Here is a 22,430-nt window from a genome sequence, read left to right on the forward strand (position 1 = left end):
TCCTTAAACGTTCATCATTTTAACCTATAGCATTCCAGGTTGCATGTAAAGTGGCAAGCTGGTAATGCAGGCTATATTTTTAGTTAGTTTTTCACCTTATTTTCTCTTTTCAGATGTAAAAATATAATATTGAATGGGTTCACTGTGAGAAATCTGTTTAATCGAATTTTTAGAAACTTTATTTGAAGTAATTGAATATGTTTTTCTCTACCTTTACGAAACGAGGTGAATTTTTTTTTTCGTTTCTGTGAATCTACAGGAAATAAGTGTTTTATGGCGATCGGAAAGGATCAAAAAAGACGAGAAGATTGGAAAAATGCTGCGGAGAGGTGTTCAGTGTTAGGTGGTGTTTTGGCATCAATTCATAATATTAAAGAACAAAGTAAGTGGATATTTTAGAAATGCTTTTCATCATGTACGCTTCTGGTAATTTTTTTCCCTAATTAATAAAATATTTTTATGTGTACACACCAATTGGAATCCCCAATTCATCTTCAATCAATCTCACTGACGATTTCGGGTTTTCTTTGATAAAATCACGCACGTTTTGGATGTTAACTTTGCTCAATCCAGTTTTTGGACTGCCCGGCCTTTCGTCGTTCTCAACCGTCTCACAACCACTTTGAAATCGCTTAAACCACCCGTAAACTTGTGTACGGGATAAGTATTCATCATCGTATACTTTTTGAAGCATTCGATGTATTTCGGTAAAACTTTTACCAAATTTAACACAAAAGTCAATCGCAGTTCTCTCTTCGAAACTCATTTTTCGACTGTTCGTCAAAACACACTGTCACTCTTGGCACTATAACTCGGCTTCTAATGAAACAAATGTCATAAACAGTTGACACAACACTAATGAAGGTTGCCGCTTTCGACAACAAACAGGTACAACAGGTGACTCCAATAGTTTTTTCTATTTTCGAAGGACAGAGTGTGTATATCACCACTTATTTATCACATGTATGCTACAGATATTCAGTGAATAAGCAGTGCCAAATTTAAGATACGCCATAGCTCAGTCGGTATCTACAAAGCTTTTTGCGTTTCAAAAGACTCGGGTTTCAACTAAATACGATGGAATCTCAAGATTTCATACTTCAGAAGAGGCATTCGGTCATTAGAAAAGAGCACACGAAATTAGCTGGCGCAATGTACCGGCCATATTTATAGACTTGAATGTTACGGACGGAATTTTAATAACAAAATTTAAAAGCAATCAATATTTTGAGTAGGACTCAATCAAGTCATGTTTCTGATTTAATTTTCAACCCTGTTTTTTATTAATCTCGCAAACAAAAAAAGTGCGGTCTCATATTAGTGTGATTCTAATAGGAAACTTGTGTTTATTAACCTCAAAACACACAAACCTGTCGAAAACCACGAATTTAACTGACTTGATATTGTGGCTTTAGTTGTTTTTCTCGCAATTTCTATAAGAGGTCCAAACAAGCAACAACAGTGCTGTATGTGAGCAAGGGTTAAGAAGTGAAGGAAGTACGCATGTTCTTTTTGATTTTTTTTAAAAGTTTCTGTACTTCATTTCCCTTGTTGAATTACGTTTATTTTTTATCATTCTTGTGATTCAAATATGTGCATATTTGAATCACAAAACTGATAATTCATATTTCAATCACAAGAACGTATCACCCAAGCAGTTATTTTACAGGATGGAAGCATTTATTCTCCATTTATGCTCTTTTTGTTTTTGCTGGAAAGACCCAGTCTTGAATCTCGTCTACAACTTGAACTGTTGGTATCACAACTGGTTTTCTTCAAAGTCTCCATATCCTTTTTGTTTATAACAAAGTCAGAAACTGTAATCAAATTATCAACACACCAAATTTAATTTCGAAACAATAAAAATGCAGAATCTTTGTATTTCAAATTTGTGCTGGACTTTCTGATGTCTTCTCAACTTCAGAGCCACTCTGTTTTGCCCTTGCGTGATTCTATTGCATCGCTACTCACAGTAAAAGGCAATCTGCTGACGTGATTCTTCTTTTTCTCAAATTTTTGCGCAGACGATATTGGTAATCATAATACAATTCCAAATACACATCAGTCATTCCCATTCCCTTCATATTTCTTCAGAAAGAGATCACAAGAATCTTTTCCAAATTGATAACACGAGAAAAATATATTCTTGGAAGTGGTGAATCAGCGAAAGGAATTGCTAGAGTCAATTGTGAGTGCTTTGTCGGTGATTAAGTTGAAAGAAAAATATGACGAGTATTGTATAGATATCGATGGTTAGTGTTAAGATTGATGGCCCCAGCCCTGATGAGTCTACGGATTCATGTTTAATTTTTTTTTCTGTAATAACATTTTATTTATCAACTTACAGAGCATTTACATATATATGCATATTTACATATATTTACATATTACACACACACACACACACACACACACACACACGCACACACACACACACACACACACACACACACACACACACACACACACACACACACACACACACACACACACACACACACACACACACACACACACACACACACACACACACACATATTTACAGTAAATTTCATACAAATTTTTGTATTCTAAAATGCGTTAATAATGGTTACTATGGATGGTAATTTATAGTTTGCAATTGGATAAGATTACATTTTTTAACAGCATTTATAGTATAACAGCAAATTATGTATACTTCACAATTTTTACTTTTTAATGTTTTTAACCGCTGTAACTACAGCACTTCAATTTCAATGCAATAAATAATTCTTTTTTTTTGTTGATCTCAGATGAGATGTAATGTCTCTGCTTGCATCCACGAAGCTTTTGAATGAGCATATCTAAGGATGACACCGGTTAGATATATGCATTTGTTTTATTGATTTAATTGCTGTGTTGGAAGTAGGCTAATGTTTTGGTGGTTCAAATGAACGATTTGAAAGGTCTGATCAAAGTGAAATCGCCGGTGTTATGTTCTGGTGTTACTGCATCTGTCTTGAAGGTTCACATTCATTTTTATTGTGGTCTTCTTTTTGAACTAATTAGGAGTCTTTTTTTTTTTACTGTGGCAGCCTTTCCTATGTCTTCTGAGCTTTTAATTTGTATCGGTTTTGAAGTTTTGTGACTTCCTCAAGAATATCTTGGAATCTCTGATCCACAAAAATTAGTAATTTTTTTCCTGTTTTTGCTTGGTACAAGAGATTCTGGTTGAATGGTGTTAAATATTCGGATAGGAAGATTGGTGTATTGTCTTGCAATGCGTTCAAGCCCTTGACAACTGGTTTTTTCTGTCTGCTGGCTTTTATGAAATTGTCTCTTGTGGACTTGCTTGCAAGACGAACTATGACCTGGTACTGGTCATGGCATGCCTTGTTTTTAGCTCTTCCTAGGAATCCGATTTACAGTCTGAATGTTGTTAAATTGTAGGGGGATGTCAATTGCAAGGATTATTTTAAAACTACGTCTCTGAAGTTTTCTGTAGGTGCAGTTTCAGGAAGACCGTTTATGTTAAGATCTTGTTTATGTTGTTGCTGATTTAAACGTTCGTATTGTAGTTTTAGAGAATGAAGTTCTTGGTGGAGTTCGGAGATGTTTCTTTCATCAAATTGCGTTGCCTATCATTTAGCCCGTTAATGCTGATTTTGATGTCTTTTACCGTTTGCAACACTTCTATCACTGCTAAGTTATTATTATATTTGACCAAATCTTTATATTCGTTAGGTTGTTTTGTTATTTCTTCGTTCTGTTTGTCGAAGAGTTCTTGCACAAGATCTACTAAGTTGGCTTTTATAGTCTCTAGACCATTTTCTATTAGTATATTTAAAGAGTTGAAATTATAGGACTCACCTGCATTTTTTGTCTGTTCAGTTCGTCATCTGATTTTGCCTCCGGTATAATAGACTGCACTGTAGGTGGCTGCCTTAGGTGTGTTTCTTTGTTCCTCCTGCAGATTACATACTTTCATTCCTCGTGTTTGCATTGGTTTTACGTTGCTAGGTTATTTATGAAAAGCCGGCACATTTTAAGTGTAGAATCCTACTGCATTTCATACAGGTTATTTGATTTCCGTCGGACGATAAATCCTCCAGGCATTTGATGCATTTCATGACTCACCTTTCTTCCCTTGAGCAATTGTGGCGTGATTGTAAAGATGGCGACGTACTTTGTTCTTCGCTCGTTGTTGACCACAGTCCTCTCTGTTTACTTTTCAACACTTCAAAATTTGGTTTCTTCTTAGCTGATTTTGGTGAATTTTATATCACTGTCTTCGGCGTGACAAGTAGAATTACTTGGGAACACTTTCAAATTAAAAACAGGAAGTGGAACCACTTTAAAACCTATAAAAATCGGGGTCAACGATATCACTCACCGTGCGCCCGTTCGTATACCTACACAGCGTTATTATTATTGTTATTATTTGCCACATCAAATTATCGAGGCTAGCAGCTGAAAAGACATACTGTCAGAGAGCTCCTAAAAGATTTGTGATTTTTGTTGATTTATTAAGTGTTTTCTTATATTCAATTGTGTATTTTTGTATATTATTGTAGTTTTACTAGTGTAGTTATTGTAATAAAGTGTTTTATAACATAATTTCAGAAAAAATATTAGTTTTTACTATTCTTAAAAATGGCGCCAAAAATTTGTCCTAACAAGGCAATGACCAAAGCTAAAGTTGCTACTGAAGAAAGTGTTTGTTCTGAACCAAAACACTATTTCAGTGATGATAATAATTAATCTGAAGATACGCTGACATTAGAAATAGCTCGGTTAAAAGAAATTATTAGGAAATCCACCAGGAAATTGGAAAACGTGGAAAAACGTTTGTTTAAACTTCGACAGGATAAGAAAAAGGATGAGAACAAGAACAGGCAGGAAAATACTGAACATGGAAATCAAATATTAATAACAACAAGGTAAGTCAGTTAATATCGAAGAAAAAAGAGATAATATTGTATGATGACTCAATTTTAAAATTTGCGCTTGCCGAGGGAGTCACCACTTCTAGTTTCCCGGGAGCGAAAATTAAAACTACAACAAACGTAATTGAAAACCAAAAAAAGAAATGTAAAAGAAATGGTAGTGCTGGTATATGAAAGGTCTGTGGGAAGAAGTGAGAAAGAAATGTGAGAGAGAAAAATTGTAGAATTACTACCTAGATATCATAGTACTGAGTTAAGAAGGAGGGCGATGATAGCAAATGATTTCACGTGCAGGCTATGTAGAAGATACGGATGTGAGGTTTTAGACGTGTGGGGGTGTGTTTGATGGCAGAAAAGATTTGTATAAGAATGGTGGCCTGCACTTGAATTCATTTGGTATCAGAAGCTTGGAGAAATTACTTCTTGGTATGAGACTTAATGCAGAGAGTCAGGGAACTAGATCATCAAGGGAGAAATGGGCAAAATGTGTGTGAAGGTTCAGCTATGGTATACAAACGTGATAAAGATAAAAATGCGCTTGAACATGGTTATGTATGTGGCGTGGTAGTGGAAAAATATTCTTTGGGTTCGGGCCTTTTAAGTATGTCTGGGGATGAAAAAGAGAAAATTCTAGAACAAGGCCAAATACATTGCATATCTAATTATAAGAATAAGGTAGGTCGTAATTTATTATGTCTATACACAAATGCCAGGAGCATTAGAAACAAAGGGGTTGAGTATGTTGCTTTATTGAATGCGATGTGGCCTAAGATTGTTGGCATTAGTGAAACATAGCTATCAGAATCAGATATGGTAAGAGGGATCGAGTGTAACTGATATACTATTTTTAGGAATGACAGAAGAGATAGGAGAGGAGGAGGAGTGCTACTAATGATATCAGATGACTTAAGTCCAGTTAGGCTAGAAATACAAGAAAACAATAATGGTTACAATGTCCCATTTAGCGATGAGTTTGAGTCTATTTGGTGCGAAGTGGAGGTAAACAGAATGAAATATATGGTGGGGGTGTTGCTACAGACCTGGCAGCTCAGTTGTAGGGGACGAAGAAATGCATCGCCAAATTAGCCTTATGGGTTCCAAGCGAATATTATGGGTGACTTTAATTTTCCAAACATTGATTGGGTATAAGAGAAATCTCATGATCAGAAAGAACAGGAATTTATTGAATTGTTGCGGGATAACTTTCTCAAGCAGCATGTGAAAGAAGGAACTCGAGGTCAAAGAGTGTTGGATTTGCTCATAGCGTCAGAAGAGATCTTTGTCAAGAATATAGCTATTTTACCACCAATTGGTGACAGTGATCATGCTGTTCTTTCTAGGGAAGTATCTACTTGTATTGAAGCCTCGATTAAAACGGGCTACATGCTGAACTACAAAGCTGGAAATTATGATCGACTTAGAAGAATACTATCTTTGGTCCAATGGTATCAGTTACTGAATGGAAAATATGTCAGCAATGCATGAGAATCTTTGAAAAAGTACTTGAATGAGGCGGTATCTGAATGTATCCCTAGTGTTCGAAGAGTAAATAGGTTGGGAGTGAAATGGATGTACAGCCTTATTAAGCTAGAAATCCACAAGAAGAAGGTGATGTGGAAAGCGTATCGTGAGAATAAGAGTGAGAGGAGTTATGAAATATAGGCCAGAAAAGTAACGAGCATTGTGAGAAAAGCTAAAACGGTGTATGGAAAGAAATTGGCCATGTAAGCTAAAGGCAATCCAAAAGAATTTTATCGTTATGCCGCAAGCAAAAGAAAGAATTAATGTGGAAGAATAACTTTATTGAATCCAGATGGTACACGAGTGTCGGAAGCTAAGGAGATTGTTCAGTTAATAAGTGCTCACTTTGCTAAGATATATCAACGAGGTGTATGTAGTATGGTGCACAGTGCTACTGCTACGTTGGATGAAGAATTAGAGGTTCATAAAAATGAGGTTGAAGAGCTTTTGCATAACTTGGATAAGAATTTGTCAATAGAGATAGATGGAATATCTGCCCGTTTGTTAAAGGAATGTTCAGTTGAATTGGCTAGGCCTTTCACACATTTGTATAACTTGAGTCTTAGCTCAGGAATGATACCACGGGAATGGAAGGAATGTAATATAGTTCCATTGCACAAGGGTGGTGCAAAAACTGATGTGTCTAACTACCGACCTATTAGCATTTCTGGTATGGTAGTGAAGATTTTAGAGAAGCTAGTAAGAACTCGCATACAGAAATGGGTAGACAATCATTCTATACTCTGCAGGGAACAGCATGGGGTTACTAAAGGAAGGTCATGTTTTAGCAATTTGTTCATATTTTATAACAATATTACGGCCGAGTTGGATAAAGGAAATAGATACACTACGATAATGATGAATTTTTCTAAGGCATTTGATAGGATACCACACGATAGGCTATTGCGTAAACTGGAGAATATGGGATTGGAACATAATCTATTGACTTGGATCAGGGGACGGTTAACAGACAGATATCAAAAAGTGGTATACAGTGGGTGTGAATCTGCCAGATTTAAGATAATCTGTAGTGTACCTCAGGGTTCAGTCCTTGGGCCATTATTGTTCAATCTGTACATTAATGACTTCAATCAGGGTCTATCATCAGATTTTCAATTGTTTACTGATGATGAGAAGATAGGCACGGCAATAAGGGATGCTACTGATATTCAGCAATTACAAAATGATTTGAATAGACTGGAAATCTGGGAAACGAAATTGGCTGTCAATTTAATGTTAGTAACTGTAAAGTTATGCACTTTGGCGTGATTAGAGATCCAGAGGCATATTATATTAGCGGGGTTATGCTACAAGAAACTGAAGAGGCAAGGGATCTTGGTGTATTGGTGGATAAGAATTTAAAGTTCAAAGGTCACATAGCAAAAGTTGCAAATACAACTCAGAGGATAATTTCTATGTTGAAGCGAACCTTGACATGTAAGGATAAGGAAGTGATTTTGCCTCTTTATAAGGCTTTGATAAGACCACACTTGGATTACTGTGCACAGATTTGGTCCCCTGGGTTTCAAGGGGATAAAGAAGCTGTGGAAAATCATCAAAGATTATATCCGGATTATGGGATTTAGATTATGAGGACAGATTGCGAGTATGTGGATTACAGACTCTGGTTAACAGGAGAAAGAGGGGTGATATGATAGAGGTCTATAAACTTTTGAATGGGTATTATAGCACTTCAAATGATGAAATTTTTAGATATATGGAAGGCGGGGAGAGAACACGGGGGCATTCATGGAAGTTAAGGTTGTTCTCAGTCAAGAAAGGGGCAAGAGTTAGGATTTTCTCTCAGAGAGCAGTGAGTGAGTGCAACAATTTGCCCTTTGGGGTAGTGAGTGCATCTAGTGTAAATGAATTTAAGGGAAGGTATGATTGCTGGGTTGGGTAATTTACAGCCTACCTCGACGACTTTTTGACTCCCTGGAGGTCTCAGATAATAATAATAATAATAATAATAATAATTACTGTCCAATATTAATCATTTCAGTCCTTTCGGAAAAAAAAATTAACATTCAACTTTTAAGCTTATTGAGGCCTCTCATCATTATGTGGTCACTTTATTGAATTTTGACGCTGTCAATCAACAGGGAATATTCTTGCTTATGTGATCCTCCTTTGGACAAGTGACATGGGAAAGTTTGGATAGTATTAACCAATTACTTTCTTGATATCTCGAAACATTTTGGAATAAAGAATTGTCTGATAACTTCTTCATTTAGGGTGACCGCCTTCTATTTAGATGCGCATTACTAGTGAAGAGAGATGAATCTTTATTCTCAATCTTTGTGCATTTAATGATGCTATTACGCAAGATTTGTTCTTTCACCGATTCTCTTCTTTAAATAAAGAGCCGACAATCTACAGTTCCGAAGATCCCATCCACAGTTTTTTTCTGCTAATCGGATAGTACCCCGAAACAGTCTTTTTCTTATGACAAGGCTAGCTCTTCATAGATATCCAAAGCTTTCAGATTATAGACGGAATAACAGAAAATTATTATCTTCAAACCATTCTTCAATGATGTTCTGATAATCCTCTTACGTTTAATGCTAGTAAAATTAAATTATATTTTTTCCTCCGAAAAAAATCGATTTTTTCCATATTTCTTTTGACGGCATTCAAAATCTCTTAATCTCTTGATAAGATAAAATTTCTCTGGTTGGGATTAATATAAACTTTCTCTTGGCGTAAACATATTATAAATATCACTTACCCAGCATTAAAAAAAGTAGGTTTTCTCTTTTGTGAGTTTCGTTTTCGAAACTCGTAGAAGAAACGGTTCGTTCTCTTTGTTCACTCCTTCTACTGTGGTCTTCTGGAATACGTTTCACTTATGTATGTCCTGAAGACCTGTACAATGTACAGGTCTTAAAATCTAATGTTAATCTCTTTCTACTATCTTCTTACTTCCCTATCTGCCTAATGTGCCAAAAGTTGAATAAATCATGGATGGATAACTTTAGGAAAGCAAGAGGACATGTTCCTTTGGGAACACGCAACATAGATCGTTCCAGAATACGGAGATAAATGGACGAAAAAAGAGGAGGACAATTAACTCACTTGATTTGTACTGGGGATATGAATAGATATTGACTACGAGAGGCTCGTGCTATAGGTTCGTATTGGAAATAGAAGAAAAAAGTGGATACTAGTTCAGTATGCCAGCATCTATGGAAGGCAGTATCTTTTTGAGAATTAGTGTTTGGCATGAGTTTGAGCGAGCGAGAGAGAGAGAGAGAGAGAGAGAGAGAGAGAGAGAGAGAGAGAGAAAAGCTAACTACTTAGTAGAACTATCGACTTTTTTGATTGTTATGAAGTGCTTACGTATTTTTAGTTTTATAGCATTAAGAATTTTTATCGATGTCGCAGCACTTATGAAAATATTATTCATAGGTTGGACGGTTGAGTAATAAAAGTATACCTACTTTTTTATGTATGCGGATATGGATGTGACGTGTGTATGCTACGAAAGTGAGCTACAACTAATATCAGCGAGCGTCTTAAAAAGAAGGCATGACAAAGTCGTGTCTTCTTTGAAAACACACTAATTTCTTGGTTTCTTCTTTCGAAGAAAACATGACATGACTTTGTTTATGTGAGCATTATAATGTTACTCTAAAGTCATTCAAGTGAGATTCAAGTGTCTTCTTTGAAAACACACTAATTTCTTGGTTTCTTCTTTCGAAGAAAACATGACATGACTTTGTTTATGTGAGCATGATAATGTTACTCTAAAGTCATTCAAGTGAGATGGTTTTCGTTGCCTGGTAACAAACTTAATTATTAAAAACGTGTAATAGTTGATTTCCCTACAATATGGGCGATATATTTCTGCCCAATGTCTGTCTTCGTGGCAGTGTATAGTACTAATAAGCCCTGAAAGAACCTAATGAAAAAGCATTAGGCCATTTCCTAACAAGCCATAGCATAATGCTGAAGAGACCTATCTGGCTGATCGTCTCTGGAAGGAGTTCGTTAGTATCATGTCGAGCACTGTTAAGGTTGTGCACATTACGACCATAAGATTAATTTCTGAGCATAGTATTTACATATAAATCCACCTTATCCTTTTTTCCCATAGAAAGTGAATGAGACAGTTTAGTCCCATCATCTTGAAGACTTGAAGGGTAATCCATCTCCACCCTAAGCGATCACAGATAGCAGACCCAAAGCTATCAGGGTTTACATATATTCAGGGCGGAGAACATGACAGACAACTGATGCCAATGAAATCTGATAGTTCGCTAACTGAAATACTGAATATTCTCATCTGAAATAGTTTGAGGTCTATGATCCGATTGTCTTGAGTTGGGGATGAGCTTATGAAAAGCTACTTGCTGGTGCTAGTAATCAACTAACTGGGGAAGTGGTGGAAGAAAGGTTAGAAAAGTTCTTACAGTTGTATCCAGATCAAACGTATAGCGGACTAGCATTATGAAAGCAAACGTCATTTCCACAGGTTTATACAGTCCTCTTTGGAACATACACGGACATATATCTAACAGGCTGCTTATTTGTTCAAAACTATGCGTGCAAATTTTTTTTCAGAGAAAAAAAAAAGATTTCTCATTAGCTCCATTGATGGTATAAAGCAAGCATATATTTACTAATTTCTGTTCGACAACCGTAAGTATCCAAATTTCGAATCCAAGCACGTTTGTTAAAATCTCCCTGTATTATTTGTATATTTATTGTTTATTTATTATTTCTTTGATCCTTTTATTACAACAACTTTAATTTTCTAGATTTCCTCAGCGGTATGATGGTCGAATTCGACACGAACACATGGATAGGCCTCCATAACCAGGTCGACAACGAGGTTTACTTCTGGGCTGATAATTCTCCTGTTGACTATGTGCACTGGACTCCCAATGAACCATCGCGTTTCTACGCTATGATAAAGGTAATAGTAACTATAGGTGGCTACCAGGAAATTCATTTATTTAAGAAACGTACTTTACAGGTTTATAATTTTTTAATTATTAAAGATTAATAATTGAAATTGTTCAGTAACATCAACACATATACGTTCACGATAGTGAAATATAGTCACCCAAACACTAAGTTATAATGGAACTGAAGTGGCTCTAATTATCGTCCCCTCTGCCTATGAGATGACGATAGGCGACAAGAAAAAAGCCAAACTCATAATGCACAGTGCTAAAACAAAGCATAGGTTAATGTAGATGTTCAAACAACGCAGAGCAAAGCGTAAGCAGTATTGGAAATTATAAAATGTGTGCATTTCAAAGGAAGCTAATTTTCAGTTGTCCGAGAACATTCTTAAGATCTGTTGATAACTTAGAGACGAATGGCAATGCATGCACAAGAAATGCTCATAAGTGACATAGGAAATAAAAGTTTTGTAGTGTATCATAGCAAATTGCACACAGAAATTTATAAGCGCTTTTTTCTGAGACTGGCACCGACAGGAAAACTATACACAGCATTCGTAAAAGAGCTGCGTGGAAATGTTTTGCACAGAGACTGTTGTTTGAAAATTGTTGAAAACATTCCCAATGGAAGAGCTGAATTTTTTAAATGGTGGCAAGTATAAGCTGATGAGGAGATATTTTGAAGAAATATTCAAGCTCAGGGTTAGAGTGAACTGATATAACTGTGTGTGTTGGTTATCTGGTTATGAGAAAATTATATAGAGAAGGCAATGAATTTATTTGGACTTACAGGAATGGCTAGTGTGTCAATGAGTGGAAATGGAGCTGTACTCTTTTCTTTTATTATGGTTTTTTTGAGAGGAGAATTATCGGACTGCGTATCCGAACAAGCTGAGAATATCCATGGTGTGTTGTATTTATTACATGCATTAGGTAAGAATGTTAACTCCCGAAATAACCATTTTGATGTTACTACCTATTCCATTTTCCATACTAGTGGATATGCCGAAGAGAAAGAGTTTACTGGACAGGCCGGCCACTAAATTAGAAACTTCGCAAAAATCATTGGTTTCCGTATAGGCATGCGACTGACAATACCAAACCTCTTCAATTCCCAGCGTATAGTTCAGTGAGATATGGGTCGAGAACATCCTTCATTAAATGCGTCGGTCAATTGCTGCAGCCAGGGAGTTCTGTTTTTCTTCACAAGCCTTCTCAGACGACGGCAATCTCGTCTCTGACGAGAACGCCATCATCTGAGAAGGCTTAGGACCACAGTTATTCCTTTTAGAAGAAGGAATGGGGGTCATTTTCCCACTGATTAAACGCCATGAATATCTCCCCTTTTGACAAACCAGTGAACTCTGCTATTTTTAGAATCGTGGCTCCAGCCAAGACGGGCACATACAATAAGCTCTTCATCGAACTCCGAAAGATCCTTTGTTTTTTTCCATTGTGATCGACACTTTTGACGATTACTGATAATCAGCATTTTTTAATAGTAGGCTAGAGCAGGCAGTGATGCACGAGACCAAATATTTTGCATATCTTGTTAGGGTTATGGCAGCATTTGTTTTCCAGCCTCTTCATCAGTGGCTGCTATAATTATTGATAGACATGGGCTAGCTTTCTCTGATTGGCTACTGGTGGAGATTGAACTACCCACTTAGTCTCCAAAAGCTAGGTAGGGTATAAAAGGCCTCGCCTACTCCCTATAAGGGAATGAAAGGCTTTAGCTGATTTATTTTATTTATTATACTACGAAAGTGATGTTATGTACTTCTCCATAAAGATTTCTAATTTAGTGGCTGGTATGCGTACATCATACTATCCCCTGAATCAACCTCAAATAACTTTTACTTGCACGGCTATTTGAGAATGATGTAGTGCAGATTTATTTCTCAATGGTTGAAGTTTGGGTAGTGTTAACCAGTAACTTGGTGAAATGACGTTTCCATCGATAGTGCTGTGTTCCTTGAAGAAAGACTGTTCTAAGTTCGATTAATCGCCAACTAGAGGAACATTTTCTAAGCCTTTCTTCGAATTAGTCTCGAGTTAGTCGATCACAGGCGCCGCCCCTTTCCTTTCTCCATCAGTCATTCTGTTTTATCCATTATCCATTATGGTTTTATGCAAGGAGCTGTAACCTGTAAGGTCAACATGGATATGGAAGACGGGTGAAGTGGAACGCTCTCTTAAATTTCTGCATTTAAGGCCTTATGTTCCTATATTCCCTCCAAGATAAATATAAATGAAATAAAAGAGGATCAGAGATAAGAAAGCACATTTGATTTGAACATCTTTGTTTACGCTGCAATACAGATAAAGAGAAATAATTCACATTGAAACGCACGTTTATATTGCAATGGGATCCGATCATCAGAAGATATAAGTATTACTAAACAAATGTAGATAAACGTACTATTTACTCTCAAAAAAGCGCTTTTCTGGATTGTTTTGTTAAAAATTTCGAATCACAGCATGAAAATTAATTGTTCAGAACGTTTGACTAATACGTAGCCTTTCCAAATCCACAAGAAATTCCTGAGACCTTGTAGACCTTTAATAATTATTAATTAGCTTAAATTTGCTAAATAATCTCTCCCTCTCCATAAGTTACTGTTGCTGGAATTGTTAACAGTATTCTTAAGCTAACACAAACATTTGGAAACAGGTCATCACGTCTGTACTCTATTAACAAATTCAATAGATCTAATGGCTTTACCTGTAAATTTATAAAATATGCTTTGTATAATGAGGATAAATGTTGAGTTTATTTTCCACAATCATTACCATTAAGGTCAGCAGTATATTACTCTGGTAAAGATAAAGCGTTTCTTTCCATATCACTTTCGCACATGGTGAGATATTTCCACAAGAAATCAAATTTTCTGTCAACTGCTTAACAGCATTGAATCGATCGGACAGTTAATCCTGATATATATCATTGTCTACCAAAACGTAAAACACACTTTCTGAAGTAGACCTCCTCTGAAGTATCATCTGTGTCATTCATTTCTTCCAAGTTAGCATTAGGTGTGCTGTTCATGTGGCCTTGCCCTATCGCACATAACTCCATCACATCTACTGGAGAGTTTTATTTCTATAATTGGCTTTGGGGCAACCAATTTGGCTGCATTCCGCATGCATTACCAGTTGTTTCGAAGTTTTGTCAGCTGCGTGAGGAAATATTTTATATTTGCTACTTCAACATCCAATGTTGCATCTCTAGCTTGAATGTGACCCTCTTGCAAATATCTATGCTAGCTAACATTTTGTACCACAAGGCTGACATTAACACACAAGCAAAAGATGTCACATATGATAAAACTGCATGGACTTCATTACTTGGTTTGGACGGCAAATTTAGCTCTGGGAGATCTTCCAGTGTTAATGTAATGCCAGAAAGGTGAGCTGCAAAAGGCTTTATACATTCAACACGATCTGACAATCTTGTTCCATACATACCATGAAGAGAACATCCAACAGTTTTGTAGTAATTCCCACCGCTTAGGACTTGAACCGAACAGGGGGTACACAGTTTGAATTGTTCCCAAAATAGCTATTGCTTCAAGTATGCATTCAGCAGTATCATTTCTACATAAGTTGAGTGTGTGTGTGACAACCGCAAGGTGAAAGAAATGCTGTTGATTTTTTTTTTTTTCTTGTGCGTCATTTTAGTTTCCGTCCACATTTGCCCCATTACAGGAGGCTTGAGCTCAACAATCACAGAAAAGAGGAGCATGGTATTTTTCACTGTACGTATCAGTTATCAACTGAGCGATTTCTTCTCTTTTGTTGTTACAATCTGCGAACTTGAGAAATCTTTCTTGAATTGCATACTGCGTTTCTTTTAAAAATACGTCTCTCTCTCTCTCTCAAAAAAAAAATGTCTGTTCAATATGGGAAGAATCTGGCGTGGAATCTATTATAGCTGCAAAGTACTTTGCAGATTGCCTCTCAAGCAATAAATTCATTTTGTGAGTCAGGGGACTGATAATGAACTCGAACCGCTCACTTCTTTTCTGTGGCTCCTCTGTTCTTATCACATGTTCTTGAAGGATGGGCTTCCACTTGGAGTGCAGTTCAATGAGTCCTAAAGTTTCCAGTTTCCATTGTTTGAATTTCATGCTAGACAATGTTCTCCCAAGAAAGTACAACATTGGTGATGTGCTTTAAAAGGTTGTACCATTTCACAGCTTCAATTTGACTCATGTAGATGATGTTAACTCCTGTCCTACACAACAGGCGCCTTTCTAGTTCTCGCCAAGCTAGGTAACATTATCGGTGACTATTGCCTTTGTCATGTTTTGGGATCTTGTAGGAAAGTTTCGACCACTTTCCATTAGAATTCCAGCCTTTAGCAGATACCAGTGCAAACTTACACGCAGAAGTGCTAGTCTTGTCTATTATGTGCCAAAATCATCGACATGGAAATCAATATAACGCTTGTTTCTGTTGACTCCAGACAAGCCGATCTCTTACATGTAATTCTCCATTAGTGCTTTGAAATTTCAGAATGCTTTCTGGAAAAACTTGATTGCAGGTGTCTTTTGGGAATGTTTTAGGCAGAGGGATATAACAATTCATAACATAATTTTTTTTATTTCCTTTTGAGCTGGAAATTCAGTTGTGATACATTCAATATCAAGGCGTGTCCAGACAGTTCATCGCCGAGACTAGTCATCGCTGGAAATTTAATTGTGGGGAAAATTAATCGCACGAAAATTCATCGCGGATATATGTGAAAAAAAATTTTTTTTTTCTGTTAATTTACGTATAAAGTTATTCATATTCTTTCGTCCTACAGGCTGTGTAGATGGAATATTAATTGTTACAGAACTGGGATAGGATGGTGAGGAAGAAAGAGCACCATATTTAAGAATATTTAGTGAAAATAGTGTTGTAAAAATAAAAATAGTGTTGTAAAGTAGAATATTTAGGGAAAATACTTCTAGGTGCACAACACTTGTTAAAACAAGTGTTGTGCACCTAGAAGGCATGAATGTCGTGATGTTCTATTTTTATTTTATTCCTTCAAAATTGTACTAGTAGCCACTTCGAAAGAGCAATTATTATCCTGTCGTTATTAAAACAACTTAAAAATTTATCTTCAAGAAGAACTGGAATCAGTGCAATCAGGCATCTCTCTATCAATATTTATAGTCCTGAAAAGGATGTTTTGATGATCATGAAAAGGAGCACTTTTTATTTCATACTATTCAAAACTGAGCAGTATGAAAAAAAAATGAAACAAAAAAGGTGAATGCACAGCCACAAAGTTTTCAAAATAAAACATTATGGGCAACTCCTCTTAAGTAATCAAGGGTTTCACGATTTTCATAATCACTAACGATGAGCTGAAGTCTTTTTGAAGTATCTCGATAGCGTTTCTTACCAGGAGGAGGTTGGGTGCCTGCTATGTATTGCTCTATTTTCTCCTCATTGAAATGTTGCTCATCCTTCAAAGTTTTTAGAAACTTCCATATTGCCGGATGAGAAGCAACAATTAGTTCGCTGAACGCACGATGCCACCCTTCGTATGAGTTGTTTGTTTTTGGTAACCCTTCCAGAGCAGCATGTTAACAATTCCATAAAGCAGGGGGAAAGCTAAGTGGACGACAAAGTGATTGACGATCAGGTTTGCCAATCCAGGTTTCTTCTACGTAGTGCAGAACAGACTGAGCTTCAGCAGGATGGTCATTATTTTCACATAACATTTCGAAAGCAGGTACAACATTTATAGATGGCACAAAAGCAATTGCCGATATCATGCGCATTTTTATTGCAAATTCGGAAACAGCAGGAATCACGTTATCGTTTATAATGCCATTAATTGTGTACAGCTGCTCAAAAAGAGGTGGAGTAGTTTTAAAAGTACAATCTGCATACCATGTTGTCGATTCCGACAATAATTGTAGATTTCGTTTAGTAGAAAATAACAATCTGTTGCGGCCATCGTTGCTGTCATGCAAAAGGAACTCTTCATTTCCATAGTGATTTTATATATAGGCAGAATAATTAAATTACTTAACGAATTTCGATTTGGTGGACCTGTCCTGCTTGATTTCGAGTTCTTCGAATAGACTTCTTTACAGAGGCATTGTTCGTCATTTGGCCGATGACAGCAGGAGATATTTTTGTGTATGCTTCCGTCATAATTCGATGAGTCCCATCGTTAGCTGCACGGGCTCGATCTTTATTCTCATTAAGTAGCTTCGCTGCTTCAACCCGTGCTATGTTACCAGCGTGATTATGTTGGTTAATTCGTTTGATAATGTTGTCGCCAGCTTTATGAATACGCGCATTCATAAAGCTGGCGACAATTGGCAATGCATTTTTTGAAACTGATCACATTTCCAAAAAATCTTTTCTTCATTTTCTTTGTCTTTTATAAATAAATGACCATCATCACTCATCTTCTCGCTTAAAATAAATTCTGGAAGCATCGTGCAATAATTGTAATTAATTTATAAATTGGTTCTTAAACTTCGAACTTTTAAACACTTACCAAAAGAATAAAATGTCGGGGATCGGACTTCTGAGAACACGTAACGTAAAACTGTTTAATTTGAAATTTCTAGTGCAGAACTTCACTTTCAAATATCTAAACAGGAATATATTCACAGCAGCAGCTCCAACATAGTAGTGAAACAGCAGCTTTTATACTCTGGGAACCAGTGGTTAAATTAAGCCGGGGCTCTCCGAGTTCCGGCCCCGGAACTTTTTTATACACCAGACCCGGAAAAATTTTCTGGTTCGTGACTTTTCTCCCTTTACGGTAATTAAGCCTAACGCGAAACAGACAGCAAAAAAAGTGCATATGATTGATGTGGTATTAACAAAAGATCGCTTGATCGAAAGATAAAAGCAAACCGCCAGTTGAGTTGAAATGCTAACTCTCTTCAACCGAATTCCATATGTGAAACTGCCATAACAACATTTACTATACACCGTATTTGCCGGCGTATAAGACGCACGTTTTTTCTTTGAAAATAGGCCTGAAAAACAGAGTGTCTTATACGCCGGAAATTTTGGAAATTCTGGAAATTTTCTCTGTTCCGAGTTACTCGATTTCTTTCTTGCTTCCTTGCAGTGTGTGTGAGAGCATTCCAGTTGCATAGACGACAGTGGATACGCATGCGCTGTCATCGAAGATCACAGCTATGTTCCTGTTCGTTTAAACTTTCCAATTGTTGTTGTGAACGGTGATAAATTTCTGCCGTTAAATGTTCTCTAAATTTCTTGGCAAATTATGGAAAAACGTCAGAATTGCTACAATATTGCATACAAGCTACGTGTGATTGCGTATGCTAAAGAACATGGAAACAGGGCTGCAGAGAGGCATTTCGGGTCAGCCCCAACTGAGATAATGATAAGAACTTGGCGGAATCAGGAAGAGGATCTAAAAAAACTTTTTTTTTTCTAAAAAATGTATACAAAAAAGGGGGTGCGTCTTATACGACGGCAAATACGGTATATATTTCTTAGTATTAAATTTATGAATTTTAACACGTTCAATTGAATTTCATTGCTGCTTTGCGAACTCACACACACATCTAATTAATAACAATAGTTTTTAGTTAGATACTTTGTTTGCCATACGGTTTTGCTTGAGTCTATACACCATAGTTTCTATGAGGGGGACATGTGATTCATTTATTTAGTGTTGTTTTTATCCAAGTTGTCTCTAATTACACTATTTGTTGAGAAATATATTACACAAACTGCTCATACCTTATTCACTGACAACAAAAATAATTGTTTTTCTTGCCTCTGCAATATAGTGACTATTGGGGAGGGCGTATTGATTACCGCGGGAGCAGTTACTATCGTCCCCAACGTGCGCTTGTTTAAGTTTTTTTTTTTCATGTGCGAGGTATATGCGAAATTTTTTAATTTCTTTTTTTCGAAAAGTAAAATCAGGCGTGGTGCGAGTTATACGCGAATTATATTCGAGTAAGTACGGTATTTCAACTATGGATAAGTACATTGATACCTTCTTTAACCCTGCAGTAGTCGCGATCGAAAAGATTGCATCTTAGGTCGCATGCATCCGAGAGATACATTCATTACTAGTATGCGTTGAAATGCGATAAAATTAAAAACAAAACAAAACAAAAAAAACACTATATGATGGTTTATTTATTTTCAGATACAATCTAGAAATTAGTGAAAAAAAAGAAACAAATAAAAAAAAAAACTAAACCAATACTATACTGACATCGGAGTTCGCGGTATCTCTCAGATACAGTTTATTATCAAATATCACACACCTTTACATAACACATGTTAAACCAAACAATTTTCTAGCGAATAACGCTTTCAGCGAATTTTTTCTGCGATGATTTTTCCTGTAATCAATTTTCCCTGCGATAGATTTTCGCGTGATTAATTGTCCGTGAACCATATCAAGGCCTACATTACGATTACTCCTATCATCTTCCAAATTCATTTTCATATGTGTCTGTAAGTCTGTTTCTTTCTGTTTTCCATTTTCATTTTCTGCCTTTGCCCCTTCATCAAAATGCTATGCATGATTACCCAAATCAACTGCTTCTTCTTTGGGGATGAGGTTTCCAACAGTTTCTTCTTGCTCCAGTTTTAGTGAGTTCAATGAAAAACGTTTTGAAGCGTTTTAAATTTTGAAACGTTGGCCGAGTGGTTAGCGTATCCGCTCTCCAGCCAAAAGGCTGCGGGTTCGAATCCCGCTGGGCATGGATATTTGTGATTTTCTGAAATAGTAGTGGTCGGCGGTAGATGGCGTTGGTGTAGTTCCAGTCAGTTGGTGGCTTGAGTGGTGGAGACAGAGTTGTAGAGCTGGTATCCTCCCTTGATGAGTCTTTGGACTCCCTGGAGGTGTCAAATAATAATAATAATAATAATAAATCCGAATTGAAAGAGCGTTTGTTTACCATTCTTTTATCATTTTCCTTTCATTCTTTCTTGTCTTTCCTTTTCTGGGCTGCTAATTTGTGAGAATACATTTTGGAGAGATGATTTATAATTTATACTTTTATATCTGAAAAAAGGAAAAAAAAGAAGACAATAATACAAAAATTGTTATATACTAATAATTTAGTATAGTAATAGAAGTAGTGGTAGTAGATTACTACTAGTAGTACAAGTAAGGTTATAAAGATAATCTTTGCACAGTTGACATGTGAGTTATCACTTATCCAATAAAAATGGCCAGCAAATTGTGGTCAAGGCAAAATAATCAATCACTGTATTTCAAAATCTTTTTACAGGCAATTTTATTTGAATTTATTAGACAAAATAATAGCAAATAATACCTAAAAACAAAACAACAACAACAACAAAAAACTGAAGTTGTGATATCAAAACTAAGGGATACATACACAGTTAGAGAAAATATGAACCTCTAAATATAAGTTATTTCAATTTTGCTTAATACCATTATAAAAAATACCTAACTTGTAATTATATACTGGGTAATATTTTACCCCAATTAGGTCTGTATCTGAAAAATGAAAAACATTTAAATAAAACACACATATACATGACAAATGCCCAATGCCCACTGACAAATAACCATTAGACAAGCGTCGCCACAAAAAATTTTTAAATGTACCAGATTTAATAACTAAAAAATACCAAAAAAACTACCAAATACAATAAAACAATTCCAGGTAGGCTGGTAGTTCTGTGTATGCTATGTGCATATATATGTTTCTAATTAAATTCTAATGCATTAAATGCATTAGAATTATATTTTCCAGTAGAGTTTGAACCCCAGATATGGTATACCATTCTCATGTATTATTGACTATTTGCGTACTTTAGTACTCAAAATTGTACTAAATTGTCATAAAATAATACTGAAGCGGTTGCCATGGTGATATAGAAAAATGGAAAAGTGATGGGGTAAATATAACCCCATTATGCATTTAAGGGTTAAATCACACTGATGTAGTGATACTATGATGAAAGTAAATACAGTAATATTATTCATTATAAATCTACATTTTCCAACACTACATAATATTATAGATCATAATTTCTATGAATTACGATATTTCGATGTAAAACTATGTAGGCTTATGCATAGGCTGACCAGATTTCCTTGAGACAAAAACAGGACATTGAGATGGCAAAAACGGGACGGGGGTTATGTAATAATCTGTATTAATGAAAAAGTAAGACTATAAAAAAAGTTTTAATTTCCCAATATGTATGGCGATAAAACGTTGGTAATTATTGTTTCTGATTTGGTACGTGCTGAAGAAAATTTTGGTTCATAAATTTTATTGATCAATGTCGACAAGCAGTCATTTGCGCGAAAACGTTGTCCGTGACCCACAGTATGATAAGCAACAAGAACTTCACTTGCTTCAATTTTATCACTTTCGCTATCACCATCACGTCTCACCATAAACGAGCTGCTGTTTTTAACTGAAGCCAGAATCTTTTCAGCATCCTTATGTTTCTGGCTACGTAGATGTTGGTTAATGTCGCTTCTGCCGCTATGATCAACGGAGAAATGGATATTGCAATTTTGGTATACCATTTTTGTTCCATCACTACACAGCTTGTCTCCAGTTTAATAAATTTGAATTCTTTCTGGAGATCGTCATTTAAAACTGCAGTTTTGCCTTTTTGACATTGCAAGGATAGACTCAAAGCTTTAAAAAATAAGACTTAAAAGTTAATATATATATATATATATATATATATATATATATATATATATATATATATATATATATATATATATATATATATATATATATATATATATATATATATATAATAACAGACCACCGGTTAGCATGCAAGCAAAACAAAAATTAACGCTACAACAGAACAGACGCCGCGTCTGGGACGCGCAAGCGTTGCCAACACGTATTTTTTTTTAATATTCTCTGAATAAATCACTGCAGATATTGATATTTAGTATCGAACAATGCGACTCCCTGATTATACAAATTACTGGTATCCATGATATTGATATAAGATTATAGATTTTGAATAGTAATTTATGACTGACCAATGTTAAAGTATATTTATAGTGTTTATTAAAACGGGACAAAATTGACATTTTCATTAAAACGACGGGACGGTCGAAAAATAT

The 22,430-nt window shown here is 35.8% G+C and overlaps 1 protein-coding gene across 1 annotated transcript in view; it reads left to right on the plus strand.

Moving 5' to 3' along the window:
* The window catches only part of LOC150110329 (macrophage mannose receptor 1-like), a 154,717-nt gene that overhangs the window by 85,576 nt on the left and 46,711 nt on the right, over positions 1-22,430 (plus strand). Inside the window, exons 15-16 of the mRNA XM_090392932.1 lie at positions 260-382; positions 11,186-11,343. Coding sequence (XP_090249058.1) covers positions 260-382; positions 11,186-11,343 — 281 coding nt within the window. The remainder of the gene's footprint in view (positions 1-259; positions 383-11,185; positions 11,344-22,430) is intronic.

The sequence above is a fragment of the Typopeltis vanoorti genome, chromosome 1, assembly GCF_054136105.1.
Source record: "Typopeltis vanoorti isolate ZY-2024b chromosome 1, IOZ_Tvanoo_1.0, whole genome shotgun sequence".
Taxonomy (NCBI): Eukaryota; Metazoa; Arthropoda; class Arachnida; order Uropygi; family Thelyphonidae; genus Typopeltis; species Typopeltis vanoorti.